Here is a 19667-nt window from a genome sequence, read left to right as displayed (position 1 = left end):
CGTGTGCATGTGCGTGTGTGTCCTCTACCTCCAGCGTCTTGTGTTCTTCACCTTCGGATCCCCTCCACTCACCAGCATCCAGCACCATATCCTCACATTCACTACCTGCTCCTTTGCTTGTGCCTAAATAAACCGTGTTCTCCTGTTATTACAGTCTCCTGTCCCTGTGTACCGTAACAGAAGACCGGACCAAGACCGACTGGCACAAGCATGAGCCTCACAGACCTCACCCTCACTACTCTTCAGGCATCCCCATCACCTGCGAGCACTTTCGGTAATAACACTGCCACTCCTTCACCCGCCGTGCACACCAGCCCCATGGCCAAGCCAGCGCCCTTCTCTGGTTTGGCGGAGGATTGCAGCGGATTCTTACTCCAATGCTCGCTGGTCCTGGAGATGCAACCGCACTTGTACCCCACAGAGCGATCAAAAGTGGCCTTCCTGATTTCACAACTTCAAGGTAAAGTGCTTCAGTTGGCCGATTCCATTTGGACACAAAATAACTCTGTCATCAAGTCTTATTCTAGCTTCGTTGACCATTTCCGAGAAGTTTTTGGCAGACCCGCCTGGGATTCATCCATTGGTGAGAAACTTTATAATTTGAAACAAGGAAAAATGTCTGTCAATGAGTATGCTCTTAAGTTCAGGACTCTTGCAGCCACTAGCGGAAGGAATGAACAAGCCTTGCTGACCACTTACCATCAGGGATTGGATCCTCGAGTGTGGTTGCATCTCGCTGCATACGAGGACACCATCGGGCTCGAATGCCTCACTCAACTATCCATCCGCTTTGCCACTCGTATGCAGTCGTGCCTCGAAGAGCACCAGGGCCAGTCGTACACCAACTCACCCCTCTGCCGTCCAGAGATTGGCACGTCCCCAGAACCAGCCAGCGAACCCATGCTCATCGACTCAAACAGACTATCTGCTGCTGAACGGCAAAGACTGCTGACCCAGAATCTCTGCCTCTATTGTGGTTCCCATCTATCATCTCCATCTTCAAAGTATCAAATGAAACCACTCACCACTATAGTGACACTTACTGCCGCTGACATCTCTCTTCCAGTTTACGCCCTCCTCGATTCTCATAGATTACCACTCACTGAACAATATCACTGTCAAGTTCTTCTATCCCCTTCTTCTTGTCCCTGCTGCCCTGGAACATCTCAGTGGTGCCACTGTCTTCACCAAGTTGGACCTCCGCAGTACACACAACCTCATCCGGATACATGAGGGGGACGAGTGGAAGACAGCATTATCACCCCTACTAGCCATTATGAATACCTTGTCATGCTGTATGGTCTAGTCAACGCCTTCTCCATATTCCAGGACTTCATCCATGAGGTGCTCCGGGAGTTCCTCCACAAATTCGTCCTCTTCTACATTGATGATATCCTCATCTATTCCCGGAGCCTAGCGGAACATCGTCGCCACTTTGCGGAGGTCCTGCAATGCCTGAGGGCTTTCCAACTATACCTCAAAGCATAAGTGCTCCTTCCATCAGCCCTCAGTGCAGTTCCTTGGATACAACATCGATAGCAGTGGCATCCGGATGGACAAGAGGAAGGTGGACACCATCAAGAACTGGCCCACTCCAACCACAGTCAAAGAACTTCAGCGATTCCTCGACTTTGCCAACTTCTACCATCGATTCATCCAAGGTTACAGCTCCATAACCAACCCACTCACCAGTCTTCATCTCAAAAAATCCAAGTCTCTGTCCTGGATCCCAGCCGCCACGGAGGCATTCCACACTTTAAAGGAGGCCTTTACCACCGCTCCTCGCCTAGTCCATCCATATCCCGATAGACCCTTCATTGTGGAAGTAGACGCTTCTACCACCGGAGTAGGAGCGGTCCTTTCCCAGCACCAGGGGAATCCCAGCCGCCTCCATCCATGTGCCTTCTTTTCCCGCAAGCTCAACCCAGCGGAGATCAACTACAACATCGGCAACCAGGAGCTTTTAGCTATCAAGCTAGTGCTGGAGGAGTGGAGGCATTGGTTGGAGGGAGCCAAACACGCTTTCCTGGTTCTAATGGATTATAAAAAAACCTGGAATACCTGTGCTTGGCCAAGAGGTTAAACCCCAGACAGGCCCGTTGGGCTCTATTCTTCACTTGTTTCAATTTCTCCATTTTATACTGACCAGGGGTCAAGAACGTCAAAGCTGATGTCTTGTCACGGGGTTACACCCCTGATGAAAACCTGGAAGACCCCGAAACCATACATACATTCACTCCACTCAAAGGTGTTTTGGACATACTGTCAGTATTGAACAACTCATTCTTCTGAATTGGATCTTTTTTATGAAACTGTAGAACTGGTCAACAAAGCTAATAATCTGATTAGTCTATTTTGCTCAATTGTTGGTTCTTGAAACCTCAAAACCTCACTGAATTTGTTTTGTAATGATCCAGGCCACAGCTCACTTACTCATTATACCACAGCTGGATGGCAGAGACGTTAAACTAAACTGCCATAGTGACATTTAGTGAACCGAGATAATTTAATTTGGCTTATTTTGCTTAAATGTGTTGATTTATTTGCTAATTTTGTTTCATTAAAACCTATAAATTATGATTTAAAACTATAAATTGTGACATAATGTAACATAATGACATATAAAACTACAGAGAACTATTTCTGCAACATTGTTCTTTACTTGTCTCAGTTTTCTTCTTTAAGGCTTTTCCTGTTTTCACCCCCTCAGGTGTGTCACCCAATCAAACAAATATCAGAGAGTTATAAAATAACATTACTAGATTACATTTAGTCATTTATTTATCAGTAAAGAGCCTTACAGATTAGGAATTTCACAATCAAGTTATCATCAATGAAGCTGTAGAGGACACTGCATTAGTGACCCCTTGTGAAGAAAACGAGAGAATTATAAAATAACTGAACATGCAGAGAAAAAAGTGTAAAATAAAAACAAACAACAAAAACATATTAATGCAAAATTTGTAGATTATCTTCAGTTCAGTTATTCATTTAGATAAAAGTACACAAGTCTTTTTACTATTCATAAAGTTTATTTGCTCAACACATTCAAAAGATTACACTTATAAACACACTGAATTGGATGCATCGTCAATCAAACATAAATAAATATTAGTACCTTCTGTAACAATATAATATATGACTGACAAATATGCATAATGTTTAGTAAAACTCTGTAATCCAAATGGATGGACATGTGAAATTAAAAAATATATACATTTACATTTAGGCCAACATATATTTTGAGTGCACAGCAGTTTTATATATGATACTAAAGCACTTCAGTTGACTGTAAAATGAGTGATGTGTGAGGCATCAAAATAAAATACATTTGTATAGGCATGTATAATAATTATTAATAATTACATAATATAGATAATAATAATCACTGGAGAAAAGAATGTATTTTTATTCTGACATGAGTAAGCAAATCCAACGCTATCTCATGACCAATTTCGTACGTATTTTGTGAGGTGGCTAGTTCGTACGAATTCATGCTACCTCACTCGTATGATTTTGTATGATTTGTCTAGACCCCAGTGAAGGGTAGGTTTAGGGGCAGGGTTAGGTGTAGGCCATTCGTACAAATTCATATGAAACTGTGCACCTCGTAAAATATATATGATTTAGCACAAATTAGCCATCTCATAAAATATGTATGAATTACAGTGAGATCAGGCTGGCAAATTAAAAAAAAGCCTTGTTTTCTGAGTACCACTGATGGAGGGAAATTATTATTTCTTCGCACAGATAAACCTTATCTCATAATTACAAGAAACATCAAACCAATTTTCTAAATATGTGAAAAAATGTTTCACAATTCCACAGTTTTCTCCAGTAGGATCCTCTGCTTTCCAGTTATCAGGTTCACTTTTCTCAGATTCTCTCTTGTACCAAAACCTTCAAAAGCAGAAACAGGCGATCAGAGTAAAAACAATAATATTTAGTAAAAAACCATGATGTAGCTTATTTAAAAAAAAACTTGCCATAATGCCATTATGCAAAGATTTGAATGTTCCAGTATATGAATGATGAACGATAATAATGACATGATTTTTTATGTATTTCTAACATTGATGAACTGAAGTAATTGTAGTCTGAGTTCTTACTGTACTCCAGTTTCACTGAGAGTTTGGTTATTCACCCAAACCCAGTGTCCTTCAGTTTCCAGATCATTGAGACCAATCCAGTACCATGCTTTAATTTTAGAAGCCAGAAACTCCTAATGGAGAAAACATCACATGCAATTATGTTCCTGAATACTGTGATTTAAACAGGACAAACATATAATTATTTGATTTAACGTTCATCCAACTTGTAATTTTCTCACCTGTTCTGTTTGGCTGGTTATGGTGACCAGATCAGCTCCTTTTGAAACACAGAAAGCACGGCTCCTTGACCAGTCCATTTTAGTAGAGCTGAAGAAGTACAACTTTCCATTGAAAGCTTTCCAGCTCATGTCACAGTTCAAAGACTCGGCTGTTGAAATAAAACGCAGATAAAAATGATCCTTTGTTTAGTTTGTGATGCATTGGAAATGAAAAAAAGGGAAATAACTGGTTTAATATGCAGAAAATTTTAAACACTTTGCCTAATCTTTCATGGGTCTGAAGTGCAGACAGCTCACCTTCATAAATGCACAGTCGTTCTCTAACTCTGGTGTAGTTGGCTGTAAGTTCCTCAGTATTTCTCACTATGACTGGTTCCGAAATGTTATTAAGAAAAAGGAAACAAGTGGTTAGAGAAATGTGTTCAAAAGACTGACTTGTATTTGCTAAACAAAAAGAAATTAGTTGAATCAAGGCTGGTTCGGAGTTGGTGCACTTTGTCCTAGTAGTAGATGCATGAGTCTGAACCTAACATAACTCACTATTGTTGATGTGGAGACGTTCTTTAACTCTGGTGTAATTGGCTGTAAGTTCCTCAATCCGTCTTGACATGACTGGTACAGAAACAGTTGTGAAGAAAATGGAAAACAAAAGCAAACAGACAAATTCACTCTTGTAGTCCTTTCTCTTTACACACTGTTAATGAAACATGTTTCTTCGATGCATAAAAATATTATACTCACTTGTGTTGTTAGTTTTCTGGGAAGACAGTTTTATTGAAACATTGGCATCTGATAAAAGACAAAACAGTAGCAGTAATTCCACTGATATATCTACAGCAGTGGTTTTCAACCTGTGGTCCTGTGTATTGCAGGTGGCCCGCCAATTATTTTCTGTTCATTTCCAGTCCATTCTAGGGCTGTGCGATTAAAAGAAATCGTCATAAAATCACGATTTGAGGGTGCGCGATTTCTAAATCGCTTTATAGCACGATTTTCCGCGGCCCTGACCACCCGCAGTATGCCATCCGATCTAATCAGAATGCAGCGCTCCTAGCGCGAGAACAGAACAGAGACTGGGCATATGCCTAACTCCAGGTTCACACACTGTATGTTATGCGCCTTTTTTCCGAGCCCATGTTGACGGATCAGAGCGTTCAGAGCACGCGGTAAAAGGCTAGAAATAAAAACGTGCGAAAATAGTTAATATCTAACACATGAGCATAGAGAGAGTTGTGAGTGCACAGGACGCAGTTTAAGTGAGAGGAGACACGTTTTACAGTTTTTGCCCGTTGCTTGAACACATTTTGCAAAACTTCGCTCATTGTGCCAAAACTCTACACACAAGTAAACATGACACAACACTGGGAAATATACCATTCACATCTGTGTCAAGTTGAAGCTCTACTATCAAAACCTAAACTCTAATTTCAAAACCATTCCTTTGTCAAAATGTAACTGATGAAAAAATGACACATACTTGCATCATATGCATACACTTCATACAGGTCAGGGGGAACACACTAGTCTTCTTTATATAAAGCACTGTAGTCTTTAATTTTCACTGTTTATTCAGAAGGCATATTTTCAGGAGGCACATTTTCAAACAACCAAAAGAGCAAATGATGGTCCCGCTTGTGCTGAGGCAGAACGGTGGCTGCACTCGTGGGGTTCGCAAGTGGATCTGGTGGAGGGAATGGAGACGGGCCAGTCCCTATCTCCTTCCACTTCTGCCAGATCTGGCACCCAATCCCTAGAGTCGGAAGCATGCTCAGCGGTTCCTTCCACTCAGGGAGAGGGGTCGCCTCTCTTCCTCCGAGGAGGTTGACGTGGAGTCGATCAACAGGGATTCGCCACCCCACTCGCCGCAGTATTAGGAGCTCTTGGAGGTGGTTACTCGCGTGGTGGCCAAGTTAAGCATCGATTGGCCCGTCGAGAAAACAACTGAACCGCAGAGAAGCAAGCTTGATGAACGCTTCCTGCGCGCGAGTCAGCCACCTCCCAGTTGGGGCCTGCCATTTTTTCCCGACCTGCACGAAGAGATCGCCAGTTCGTGTAAACGTCCATTTTCGGCCCGCCTCTACATCCCCTCGTCAGACTACTATAGGAACGTAGTGGGGATGGGAGAGCACGGTTATAGAGCGATGCCCCGGGTGGAACAGACGCTCGCAAGCTATCTGTCCCCTGGCGCGGCGTCGTCTCTAAAGGCCCCGGCATTGCCCTCAAAGCCACTCAGAGCAACATCTGCTTTGGTGGGCAAAGGGTATGCGGCTGCAGGTCAGGCAGGTGTGTGTCTGCACACCATGGCGGTGTTACAGGCGTACCAAGCCGACCTGCTGAAGGAGCTAGATGAGGGAGAGGAGATCAAGTCCCACAATATATCAGAGCTAAGAAGGACCGCTGATCTCTCCCTCCGCGCCACAAAGGAGACTGGCCTATTCGGCGACGCAGTCAATTCTGTCGTCGACAGGTTTCACGAGGCCCGCAAACAAGCGGCGGCGTTCCATAAGTTCCTCCCTCGTCGCTCCCTTGGGGCATCTGGGCGGGAGATGCCCCAGCTGCACCCTAGCTCCTCGTACCGCGAGGCCCAGAAACAGAGCGTCGCGTCTCGTGCTCCTCTGCGTCGGGAACGAGAGTCTCGACGACGCTCTCGGCCGAGGACTTCCAAGCCCAAACAAGATCTCAGGGCAGTTATCGAAGCTAAGAAGTCCTCGGACAAGAAACCCTGACGCCAAGAGCCCAGGGTTTCAGAGGGCAGCCTCTGCTGGGGTAGAGCGGTACACACCGCAGTACACGGTGCCCGTCTCACCTCAGCGCCCTCTGGGGGCCGGTCTGCCAACCCTGCAAGTGTTCCAGGGCGCAGCAGGTCCCGTAGCGGGGCTGAGATGCTCGCCGTCCCTGCGGGGGCCTCTTACACCAGAGATCAGTCTCGAGAGACTGATTCCCTTAGTAGATTATTTAGCAGCGTGGAAACTACTGCCAAATGTATCTCGATGGGTCCTGCACACAGTAGAAAAAGGCTACCGTATTCAGTTCGGCTCCGTGCAGCCAGTAACGGGGTCGTTCAGACGATAGTTGGCCTCAGGCAGGGTCTGGTTATGTGGTCCCTCTTCAAGACAGGGAGTCCGGATTTTACAGCCGGTATTTCATAGTTCCAAAGAAGGATGGGGGGTTGCGTCCGATTATAGACTTGAGGGTCTTAAATCGTTCAGTTATGAGACTAAAATTCAGAATGCTCACAATCAAGCATGTTGTAGCTCCGAGGACTGGTTTGTCACAATAGATCTCAAAGATGCATATTTCCACATATCCATCCTTCCACAACACAGGAAGTTTCTGAGGTTTGCTTTCGGGGGCGAAGCTTACCAATATCGAGTACTTCCCTTCGGCCTTGCACTCTCACCCCGCACGTTCACAAAATGTGTAGACGCGGCTCTGGTCCCCCTGCGCATGCAGGGCATCCGCATTCTCAACTATATCGACGATTGGTGGATCTTAGCTCAGTCAGAGCAGGTTGCAGTTCGGCATCGAGATGTCGTCCTCGCACATATGGGGGAGCTGGGTTTGAGACTGAACGCCAAGAAGAGTGTGCTTTCTCCGGTTCAGAGAACCACCTACCTAGGCGTAGTATGGGATTTGACCGTAATGCAGGTATGATTGTCCCCTGCTCGTATCAAGTCGATTCGCATCTCAGTCGAGAGAGTCAAAGAAGGCCAGTCAGTTACTGTCAAACAATTTCAGAGATTGTTGGGTCTGATGGCAGCTGCATCCAACGTGATACCTCTTGGCCTGCTGTACATGAGACCCCTACAGTGGTGGCTCGAGACCAAGGGATTTTCTCCGAGGGGCAATCTACTTCGCACTATCAAGGTCATGCGGCGCTGCCTCCGTGCCTTAGACATATGGAAGAAACCTTGGTTCTTGAAACAGGGCCCGGTGTTGGGAGCTCCTTGTCGCCGTGTGACACTAGCGACGGATGCATCCCTCACCGGCTGGGGTGCAGTCATGAGTGGCCACCCTGCCCGTGGTTTGTGGAGTGATCGCCATCTAACATGGCATATCAATTGTCTAGAAATGCTAGCAGTTTATCGTGCACTGAAGCACTTCCTCCCAGACCTAAGGGGTCACCATGTGTTGGTGTGCACCGACAACACATCGGTGGTCTCTTATATCAACCACCAGGGAGGTCTGCGTTCGCGCCCTTTGTACAAGCTGGCGCACCAGATCCTGGTGTGGTCCCAGAGCAAACTCCTCTCATTAAGAGCAGTATATATTCCTGGGAAACAAAATATGGGAGCAGACATACTGTTGAGGCAGGGGCCGAGGCCCGGGGAATGGAGACTTCACCCAGAAGTAGTGAAGCAGATATGGAGAGTATTTGGCAGGGCTCAAGTAGACCTATTTGCATCTCAAGAGACGTCACAATGCCCCCTTTGGTTCTCTCTAGTTCATCCAGCTCCTCTGGGACTGGACGTTATGGTACAGACCTGGCCGAGGCTTCGTCTGTACGCATTTCCCCCATCGCTCTGCTCCCGGGAGTTCTGGCGAGATTGCGCCGGGACGGGGTCCATCTGTTGTTAGTAGCCCCGTTCTGGCCGGGCCGAGTATGGTTCTCAGATCTAGTCTCGCTTCGCGACAGCTCTCCGTGGGAGATACAGATCAGGACAGACCTACTCTCGCAGGCGCAGGGTACGATAATTCACCCTCGCCCGGAGTTGTGGAAGCTGTGGGTGTGGCCCCTGAGGGGGCACAACTGTTAGCAGCCGGTCTCTCAACCGAGGTTGTTGAGACCCTTCTCCAATCCAGACCCAGCAAACTGCCTGGTTGGTACAGTTCTGGAGTTTCTACTAAAGCCCTGCATTTCAGCCCGAGCTCGACGGGCCCCGACTTATTTATGCCCCTCGGGCCGGGCTTCGGGCCAATTTTCACGTTATAGCTCACATGCGGACCGGGCCTCGGGCCTTTTTGGGTTATCCTTCTATTTATATTTTTAGACATTAATAAAAATAAAAAAATAGAAGTTGACGTCGACGATAGAAAAACAAATAAAGACATTTCATAACCTCATAACTTTCATAATCTGATAATTCAACCCGTTATAATTAAACTGACATACTGACATGACAGTCTCACGCACGCACGCTTTTCCGTCAGCGCGACCCACGATTATACTTCACTTATATTGTAGTAGTAGCTATTACATGCCTCTAAATTAATGTATTAATAATAGCCTAGTTGGCCAACTAATAATTATAAAATGATGATTCATGTAGCGGCGAGCATGCATTTCTGCGACTGCACCTGTTGCTGTGGGCCACGCAGCAAAGAAGAGAGCGCTGGCCGAGTTTGAAAACATTGTGGAGCAGGACGAGGATGACGACGATGATGTACAGCAATATATGCGCCTCAATCACAACATGGAAGGTGATGGACGAGATGTGCTGCTATGGTGTAAACAGCACGAGACCCTGCTACCGCGACTGTCAAGACTGGCTCGCTCTGTGTTTAGTGTCCCGCCAGCAGCTTCAGCGCAGCGGGAAGAGTGACAGAGGAAAGGAGGACGGGTTAAAACCTTCCACTCTGGAGCCTATTCTTTTTCTCCACGATGCTCTGTAAGAGACTGTTCTAACTTTTCATTTGACTGGACTTTATTTTCGTTTAACTGTTGGAAACTAATGGAAAAAAGAATGGACATGTTCTGTGGTGCATTTTTGAGGTAAGATAACCTGCAAGTTTGTTTTTAATTAATTTAATATGTTTAGATTGTAGGCTTTTTTCTCATTTCGTTTGCGAGCGCTGTTGCGAGCCTGCCTCAGTATTTAAATTTTTTTATTTTATTTTACTCACTGTGGTTTAATAAATAAACATTTATTAAACTAACTGTATGTGTGATATGCTTTATATCTATGGATTTTATTGTAGCCAAGTAAAGTATTAGCGTTAATTTGAGAGGCTTAATTGATTAAATATGTTTTAGGCTACTTGCTTTCAACTCGGCTGTTTAACGTTAATCGTCATTTTTTAAATGCTTCAAACATTTTTCTAAACTAACTTGATAAAGAAATGAAAAGAAACATAACACAAAACTTACCCCTTTTTTAATTGCTGCAAATAGGGCAGGCTTCCGCTGTGTAATAAAATAAATAAATAAAAAACACGGGCTCGGGCCGGACTCGGGCTGATAATTCTGATGAGCTGTCGGACACGGGTCGGGCTAGGGCCTGAGCGTCTCGGGCCAGGGCCGGGCTCGGGCCTAGATTTGAGGCCCGTGCAGGGCTCTAGTTTCTACAGGCTAGGCTCTCTGCAGGGTTGACCCACTCCACGTTGAAGGTCTACGTGGCAGCTATTGCGGCCTACCACGCCCTTCTCGATGGCCAGTCTTTGGGAAGACACCCCCTAGTTACACGTTTCCTCCGCGGTGCGCTGAGGCTGAAACCTCCAGTACGGTCCCGTATTCCCCCGTGGGACTTGGTTGTGGTGTTAGAGGCAATGTGCAAACACCCATTTGAACCTATTCAAGATATCTCAGACAGACATCTCACACTTAAAACCTCCTTTCTGTTGGCTATCACCTCCCTGCGGAGAGTAGGAGACCTTCAGGCCCTCTCTTTGGCCCCTATTTATCTTGAGTTTGCACCAGGCATGACTAAAGCGTTCATATACCCTCGAGCGGGATATGTTCCTAAGGTTCCCTCTGTTACACCACAACCTGTAGTGCTGCAGGCCTTCTGTCTTCCTCCCTTTCGGGAGCCCGACCAGGCGAAGCTAAATTGTATGTGTCCAGTTCGAGCGCTGGACGCATACGTCCACACAGCTGCCCTGTGGAGAAAGACCGACCAATTGCTTGTATGCTACGGTCCCCCAAGAGGGGTTCTCCTGCTTCTAAGCAGACTATTAGTCGTTGGATAGTCGAGGCTATCAACGCTTCCTATGAGTCCTCTGGTCGTCCCCCGCTGTCGGGAGCCAAGGCTCACTCTACTCGAGGTATGGCGGCCTCCAAGGCCTTCTTAGCAGGTGTATCCATGCTGGACATCTGCAATGCTGCGGGGTGGTCCATGCCCTCTACGTTTGTTAAATTCTATGGCCTAGACATGCCAATCACTCCAGGCGCTTCCGTCCTCCTGTCCTAAGCTGTGCTCTTCGGATACACACTAGGCAGGGGTTTGGTAGTCTGGCGGCTTTGGTACTCGTTCCCCAAAGCACATTGACGCAGCTCGAGTTCCTGAAGAGGAACGTGTCTAGGTTACGTATGTAACCCTAGTTCCTCGAGGGAACGAGACGCTGCGTCTCGGAGCCATACCCCCGGCACCCCTGCCGGAGCTTGCTGGTACTAGAAGCTGACGCCAGCTGCGTTGCACTTGCTTTTATAGCTTCCTGGTCGCTTACGTCACTCCGCCGGTGACGTCACGCTCTTCCATTGGTCTGATTTCACACGATATTCAGAGTCGCGCACGCTGGGCGCATTCCCCAAAGCGCATTGACGCAGCGTCTCGTTCCCTCGAGGAACTAGGGTTACATACGTAACCTAGAGATGTTTTGATAGCAGAGTTTAGGTTTTGATAGGAGAGTTTCAGTTTGACACAGATGTGAATGGTATATTTCCCAGTGTTGTGTCATGTTTACTTGTGTGTAGAGTTTTGGCACAATGAGCGAAGTTTTGCAAAATGTGTTCAAGCAACGGGCAAAAACTGTAATATAAAAAACACTATACTGTAAACACAGAAAATCATGGCAATTGTGCATTCGTGGGCTCATGGATCCCGCCGTCTGTTGGCCTCATCGACATCGCAAGCAATGTCTTCTCCCGCTAGGCACCGGGGAAAATATCCCCTTGCATGTCGAAAAGCGAAGTTGAACGAAGTGTCTTATGTATGAAATAGAGTGTAGTATGTAGGACCAAGTGTGTTGCATAAAGGAGTAAGTGTGTTGCAGAATTGCAACTAGAGTGCAAAGCAGCGCTTTTGTTTAAAGTATGGGTACATGTGTTTGAGGTATGGTAACAAAAGCTTCAAGTTGTGTTACTTTAGTCTAAGCATGGGTCTATAGTGTTCCAGCAACGGGCAAAAACTGTAAGTGCGCACACTCTCTCCGCACAGAGCAGCGTGTATATGAGAAAGTACGTCTGGTTTTGTGACAGCGCAAAGGAAATCTGCGTGCGAACAGAGAGATTCGCGCTCGTGCATTATTTTAATGTGCTTTCGCGTTATACAGTATTTATGGGCTCTCGCTGCTGACCGCATACACATACTGCAAACACCTGAGGCACCGCTACAATTAATGAGCTCTATAAACAATGCATGGCAAAAAAGGAAAAAAAGTCCCTGTATAGCCCTACCGCATTTTTTTTTTGCCACATTTTGTTACATCTTTACTATAGTGATAATCTTGACTTATGTCTGTTCTAGAGACGTTACAACTTTTTGATAAAGCTCTAATTGGTTTTCTTTTGGAAATATGTTTCGAATTAATCCTGAATGCATTTATGGCTGTAAAAGCATATTGGTGTGTGTCACAATCGCAAAATTGATCAAAGAAATCGCGATAGTTTTTTTTTTTTTTTGGTCCATATCGCACAGCCCTAGTTCATTCAATAAATACAGTTAACAATCTAGCTTCTGAGTACTAAGTTATTAACCCAACAATAGCGGGGTCAGTTAATTTTTTTGAAGTGGGCCTCGCAAACATATGTGTTTGGTTGTGTGGGCCGCGAGCTGAAAAAGGTTGGGAACCACTCTACAGTGTCAAGAAAAATATGTGAACCCAAATGATTTGGCTTTCTCGGTACTGTGTATCTGTATCTATATTGATATAAATATTAGTTATACTCACACAGTATCCCCAGAATACAGAGACATCCAAGAGCAAAAAACAGACAGACAGCAAAAACAATCAGAAGAACTTTAGTCCGTTTAGGTGGACAAACCTCTCTCTCTCTTTCTTTCTCTTCCTTTGAGTTACCTGCGGTAGAAATTTGATGAGATGAAGGAAATCAAAAATGTGTGTGTGTGTGTGTGTGTATATATATATATATATATATATATATATATATATATACAGCCTAAATTGTGTTTTTAAAATATCTAAAAACAAAAATGCTAGCATTTATATAACTGGATTTCGGACTAAAAACCTCAAATAGCAACTTAGATAAAGATCTTTTGACAGCTGCACCTGCGGGACAACTTCTCATCATGAGAAACATATCTGTTGATCAAAGCATCATGAGAACATGAACACTTCAGGCCTACTGTACAGGAAATCAAATGCTAATTTTGGTTTATTATGCTTTTTGCAAGCATGTTTCTTCAAAACAATATAAGAACTATATACCTTTACGTATAAATATCATTTTAAATATAAGTTTAGCACGTGAAGGATGTGGATGCATCAAGCATTGAGTTCACTGAAATAAACAGTTAAATCGATACAACTCAAAATGTAAAATGATTAAGTAGGCAATAATCTCTCATGTAAAGGGACATTAACACAAAATACTAAATCAACTAATCTATTTAAAATGGTTTTATCAGTTTAGTTGAATAATTGAATAAGACAAAGTAGAATCTTAGTTAAAGAGATTTAGGTATTTATTCTATGACTTACCTGCAGGTGTGTGTGTGTGTGTGTGTGTGTGTTTGGGCGTGTGTGTGTGTGCTTGGGTGTGTGTGTGTGTATGTTTGGGTGTGTGTGTGTGTGTGTGTGCGCGCGCGTGTGTGTGTGTTTGGGTGTGTGTGTGTGTGTGTGGGGTGTGTGTGTGTGTGTGTGTGTGTGTGTATATATATATATATATATATATATATATACAGATCTGGGTAGTAACTGATTAGATGTAAACTGGATTACGTAATCAGATTCCAAAAATGAAGTACTTTTAGTTAAATTATATTTTATAATACTCGTAATCAGACTACAGTTACCTTTTTTATTGATTGCATGATTACATATTATTCACACAATAGAAATAAGTTATTCATAATTTATTGATTCTCTCTAATTCCCCTTTTCATCTTTTAAATATTCCTTTCTAAAATAGCCTATATAAAATAGCTTATATGCATTCACAAAGTTTTCCAGTTTTGTGTACATTCACACAAAGACCAGTCACTCATCTGGAGACCTCACAGATGCAACACAGCATTTGATCACTAGATTTACAAACATCTTTTTAATGTAAGTGTTTTCTCAACATTTCAACAGTGTAACAACTATTGATGAACACATAAATATTGATTTTAATTATCACTCATTACTATGTCACAATAAAACGCAAAAATACATGTTATTTCTTATTTACATGTAATGCAGGGATTCCAAAGGTTATTTATTTATTTATTTTTATCAGCCGGATCTGTTTTACCTAATATGTGTCAACTAACCAGTCTTAAGTTGCTTGGGTATATTTTTAGTGATAGTCAAAAAAAAAAAAAAAAAAAAAAAAAAATATATATATATATATACATATACATATACATATATATATATATACATATATATATATATATATATATATATATATATATATATATATATATATATATATATATATATATATATATATAATAAAATAAAAAACACCGTATTGGTCAAATTTATAGATTTTTCACTTAATCTTTGATTAACAATACGCATTGCTAAGACCTTCAGTTAAACAAATTTAAAGGCGATTTTCTCAATATTTATATATATTTTTTTTAGAAGATAAACTAGTTATGTAGGTCAAAACTAATCGAAAAGTAATCAAAAAGTGATTATTTATCATGTAATTTGGAATCAGTAACGAATTCACAAATGCAACCAAAATAAAACATTAATATTTAATTGAACTCTTTGAAATTTTCTAGAAATGGATAATAGTATCACTATTATGATATATACAACAAAATTAGGTGCTCGAGTCGTTGGAAAAGAAAAATGCAGAAAAATAAGTTTGTTAAAACTGAACAAAGTTTTTATAACAGTCAAACAAAATGTAGCTAACATGAAAGCATCAAAATATCTTCAAAATGTTTATCAAAATATTAGTCTTAAATATTTATATAATTATTTTTTAATTTGTTGCATCAATACAACCTCTCTGTCCCTATCAATACACAGTTATACCTCAAATAAGTTTTGCATAACTTCTCTCTTAAATTTTACAATTTATTTATAGCCGTTGTTCTTTGTGTTCTTTAAAAGACCTCACAGCATTTGTGGAGAATTAAAACAAAAAAACAAAATAAGGATTCTTGATATTGGTCATGTGATAAAGAGTTAGAGTGTTTATTGAAAGAAATACTAATTTGATGTTATGTCCTTTAAATTATAGCACTGTGGTTTAATGAATTAAACAATTTACAAAGGTCTTTCTGCTGGAGTAATCTTTCTAGTATGATCTTGATATCTGTTCTTCTCTCAGAAAAGTGTTCAGTTCTTTATCTTTCTGAACTCTGTATCATTTAAACAAGCAAACAAAACAAAAGAACATTCTGTAACATGTCAGTAATATCTTACCTCTGTACCGAGAGCATTTGCAGCCTGAAGCTGTTGCTGAAGGCAAGTAATCCACATTTTCATAGTTTGAATTCATTTCACGACCCTGATTGTTGGTTGGAGTGTTTACATGAAGCACAGAATCCGCAAACATATTAGTACAGTAATAAGAGTCAATTGTAACAAACATTTAATAAACAAGCAGGGTAAAAAATGTGAAGCAGAGGAACAGATTAAACTTGATAGTGTTTAGAGATCAGATGTGATGATTAAATCTCAGTATTTACAAGCACAATGTTAACATTTTAATAAGTATTTAACTGTCAATAAGCAACTCAAAAACACTTATGTCCTTCAACATTTATACAAATATAATTTTTCTTTATGAAAATAGGCTATGTATGATTAATTGCACATACATACTGATGCAGACGTGTGTGATGCTGTTGTCACTATTTAGCAGCCCTGCACTTGTGTGCATCTGTAGCCGTACTAATAGATACTGTAGAAACATGCAGGAAGTTATAAAACCTCAAACTCAGAGCTCAGAAAGGGAACTACAGTTATGAAAGATATTCTCTTTGTTCAAAGCTTGTTCTTCAAAAAATATCTTCAGAAATAGGGGGACAATATATCATATAATATAAGCAAGTTTAATATTGACCAGGATTTTTCGTCTACTCAAAGGTGTTTTGGACATACTGTCAGTATTGAACAACTCATTCTTCTGAATTGGATCTTTTTTATGAAACTGTAGAACTGGTCAACAAAGCTAATAATCTGATTAGTCTATTTTGCTCAATTGTTGGTTCTTGAAACCTCAAAACCTCACTAAATTTGTTTTGTAATGATCCAGGCCACAGCTCACTTACTCATTATACCACAGCTGGATGGCAGAGACGTTAAACTAAACTGCCATAGTGACATTTAGTGAACAGAGAGATCATTTAATTTATTAATTAAATTAAACTTTAAATACAATATAATGTTTATTTTTATTATCACTAAATCCAATTTGTTTCATTGCGTGTTTCACAGCTAGCCATATTTTAAACATGTTCATACTTTATAACTGAATGAATTATTTATTTATTTATTTTATTCACAATGAACAGATTTGCTATTTGAATATGTTTTGAAAAGTATTATTTAATTAAAATCAAATACATGCAAGTCTTTGATAATAAACTATGTCATGATTGAGTGAAGAAAGTCTCATTTATGTATGACAGACAAATATGCATAATGTTTAGTAAAACTGTGTAATCCAAATTTACATGTGAAATTAAAAAATATATACATTTACATTTAGGCCAACATATACTTTGAGTGCACAGCAGTTTTATATATGATACTAAAGCACTTCAGATGACTGTAAAATGAGTGATGTGTGAGGCATCAAAATAAAATGTTTTTGTATTGGCATTTACAGTCTGTAACTGTATAATAATTCATACTAATTACATAATATAGATAATAATAATCACTGGAGAAAAGAATGTATTTTTATTCTGACATGAGTAAGCAAATCCAACGCTATCTCATGACCAATTTCGTACCTATTTTATGAGGTGGCTAATTCGTACGAATTCATGCTACCTCACTCGTATGATTTTGTATGATTTGTCTAGACCCCAGTGAAGGGTAGGTTTAGGGGCAGGGTTAGGTATAGGTCATTTGTACAAATTCATACGAATTGTGCAACTCGTAAAATATATATGATTTAGTACAAATTAGCCATCTCATAAAATATGTATGAATTACAGTGAGATCAAGCTGGCAAATAAATAAAAAAAAGCCTTGTTTTCTGAGCATTACTGATGGAGGTAAATTATTATTTCTTCTCACAGATAAACATAATTTCATAATTGCAAGAAACATCAAACCAATTTTCTAAATAGCTGAAATCATTTTTCACAATTGCACAGTTTTCTCCAGTAGGATCCTCTTCTTTCCAGTTATCAGGTTCACTTTTTCCAGATTCTCTCTTGTACCAAAACCTTCAAAAGCAGAAACAGGTGATTAGGGTAAAAACAATAATATTTAGTAAAAAAAACAAAAAAAAAACATGATGTAGCTTATTTAAAAAACTGCCATTATTTAAAATGCCATTATGCAAAGATTTGAATGTTCCAGTAATATGAATGATGAACAATAATGACATGATTTTTATGTATTTCTAACATTGGTGAACTGAAGTAATTGTAGTCTGAGTTCTTACTGTACTTCAGTTTCACTGAGAGTTTGGTTATTCACCCAAACCCAGTGTCCTTCAGTTTCCAGATCACTGAGACCAATCCAGTACCATGCTTTAATTTTAGAAGCCAGAAACTCCTAATGGAGAAAACATCACATGCTGTTCCTGAATACTGTGATTTAATCAGGACACACATATAATTATTTGATTTAACATACATTAATTAAACTTGTAATTTTCTCACCTGTTCTGTTTGGCTGGTTATGGTGACCAGATCAGCTCCTTTTGAAACACAGAAAGCACGGCTCCTTGACCAGTCCATATAATTAGAGCTGAAGAAGTACAACTTTCCATTGTAAGCTGTCCAGCTCACGTCACAGTTCAAAAACTCAGCTGTTGATGCTGAAATAAAAAGCAGAGAAAAATGATCCTTTGTTTAGTTTGTGATGCGTTGGAAATGAAAAAAAAAAGGAAATAACTGGTTTAATATGCAGAATATTTTAAATACTTTGCCTAATATTTCATGGGTCTGAAGTGCAGACAGCTCACCTTCATAAAAGGACAGTCGTTCTCTAACTCTGGTGTAGTTGGCTGTAAGTTCCTCAATATTTCTCACTATGACTGGTTCAGAAATGTTATTAAGAAAAAGAAAACAAGTGGTTGGAGAAATGTGTTCAAAAGACTTGTATTTGCGTAAAATAAATCAGCTGAATAAAAGCCGGTTCAGAATTAGTACTTTAACCTAGTAGGTGCATGAGGGATGCACCGATATGAAGTTTCACTCTTTGCCTTATCTTTCATGGGTCTGAAGTGAAGACAGCTCACCTTCATAAATGGACAGTTGTTCTCTAACTCTGGTGTAGTTGGCTGTAAGTTCCTCAATATTTCTCACCATGACTGGTTCAGAGAAAGTTATTAAGAAAAAGAAAACAAGTGGTTAGAGAAATGTGTTCAAAAGACTGACTTGTATTTGCTAAACAAAAAGAAATTAGCTGAATCAAGGCTGGTTAAGAGTTGGTACACTTTTTCCTAGTAGTAGGTGCATGAGTCTGAACCTAACATAACTCACTATTGTTGATGTGGAGATGTTCTTTAACTCTGGTGTAATTGGCTGTAATTTCCTCAATCCGTCTTGACATTACTGGTATAGAAACAGTTATGAAGAAAATGTAAAACAAAAGCAAGCAGACAAATCCACTCTTTTACTCCTTTCTCCTTACACACTGTAAATGAAACGTCTCAGTTACGTATGGTAACCCTCGTTCCCTGAAGGACGGAACGGAGACGCCACGTCGGTGACCGACGAATATGGGATATCGCTTCGATAGACCAATCTACTTAGAGTGTAAACTAAACGAGCCAATGCACATTGGCATGCAATTATTGCATCCAGCTGCAGCTGATCACTGCATGAGTATAAGAGGGCAGCAAGTTCAATGCATACCAGTTTTTCGCTGAGGAGCCGAGCCGGGAACCCGGCAGCTCAGCGGCGGTACAGCAACCATGGCGACGGGACGTGGCGTCTCCGTTCCCTCCTTCAGGGAACGAGGGTTACCAAACGTAACCGAGACGTTCCCTTTCAGTCAGTCACTCTCGACGCCACGTCGGTGACCGATGAATATGGGATCCCTATCAAAGCGCCATGGGTGCTGCCCCTTCCAGTGCCCTGTA

The 19667-nt window shown here is 41.3% G+C and overlaps 2 protein-coding genes across 2 annotated transcripts; both read right to left on the bottom strand.

The window, feature by feature from the left end:
• Positions 1 to 4073: 4073 nt before the first annotated feature.
• LOC113061978 (CD209 antigen-like protein E) lies at positions 4074 to 13261 on the bottom strand. Its single transcript, XM_026231478.1, has 6 exons — positions 13157 to 13261; positions 5072 to 5119; positions 4871 to 4942; positions 4628 to 4699; positions 4331 to 4479; positions 4074 to 4222 (listed from the first exon to the last, which is right to left on the bottom strand). Exons 3-6 carry the CDS (start codon positions 4938 to 4940, stop codon positions 4106 to 4108), a joined length of 408 nt encoding a protein of 135 aa, XP_026087263.1. The 5' UTR covers positions 4941 to 4942; positions 5072 to 5119; positions 13157 to 13261; the 3' UTR covers positions 4074 to 4105.
• A 4362-nt stretch (positions 13262 to 17623) lies between these two features.
• LOC113061930 (CD209 antigen-like protein E) lies at positions 17624 to 18551 on the bottom strand. The gene is made up of 4 exons (XM_026231443.1): positions 18539 to 18551; positions 18241 to 18398; positions 18021 to 18133; positions 17624 to 17799 (listed from the first exon to the last, which is right to left on the bottom strand). Exons 1-4 carry the CDS (start codon positions 18549 to 18551, stop codon positions 17634 to 17636), a joined length of 450 nt encoding a protein of 149 aa, XP_026087228.1. The 3' UTR covers positions 17624 to 17633.
• Between the last annotated feature and the right edge of the window lie 1116 nt (positions 18552 to 19667).

The sequence above is a fragment of the Carassius auratus genome, chromosome 44, assembly GCF_003368295.1.
Source record: "Carassius auratus strain Wakin chromosome 44, ASM336829v1, whole genome shotgun sequence".
In the NCBI taxonomy this organism is placed as follows: Eukaryota; Metazoa; Chordata; class Actinopteri; order Cypriniformes; family Cyprinidae; genus Carassius; species Carassius auratus.
Note: the sequence above shows the minus strand (reverse complement) of the source record. Positions and strands in the feature narration are given on the sequence as shown.

What these genes read in the sequence shown, in the direction of transcription:
- LOC113061930 (XM_026231443.1), bottom strand. An exon ending in TAACCAGCCAAACAGAACAG is followed by an intron (nt 18,134 to 18,240) that starts GTGAGAAAATTA and finishes TTTCTCCATTAG; the next exon opens with GAGTTTCTGGCTTCTAAAAT. An exon ending in CTCAGTGAAACTGAAGTACA is followed by an intron (nt 17,800 to 18,020) that starts GTAAGAACTCAG and finishes CTGCTTTTGAAG; the next exon opens with GTTTTGGTACAAGAGAGAAT.
- LOC113061978 (XM_026231478.1), bottom strand. Translation starts at nt 4,940, where the DNA reads ATGTCAAGACGGATTGAGGAACTTACAGCCAATTACACCAGAGTTAAA. An exon ending in ACGTCTCCACATCAACAATA is followed by an intron (nt 4,700 to 4,870) that starts GTGAGTTATGTT and finishes TTTCGGAACCAG; the next exon opens with TCATAGTGAGAAATACTGAG. An exon ending in TAACCAGCCAAACAGAACAG is followed by an intron (nt 4,223 to 4,330) that starts GTGAGAAAATTA and finishes TTTCTCCATTAG; the next exon opens with GAGTTTCTGGCTTCTAAAAT.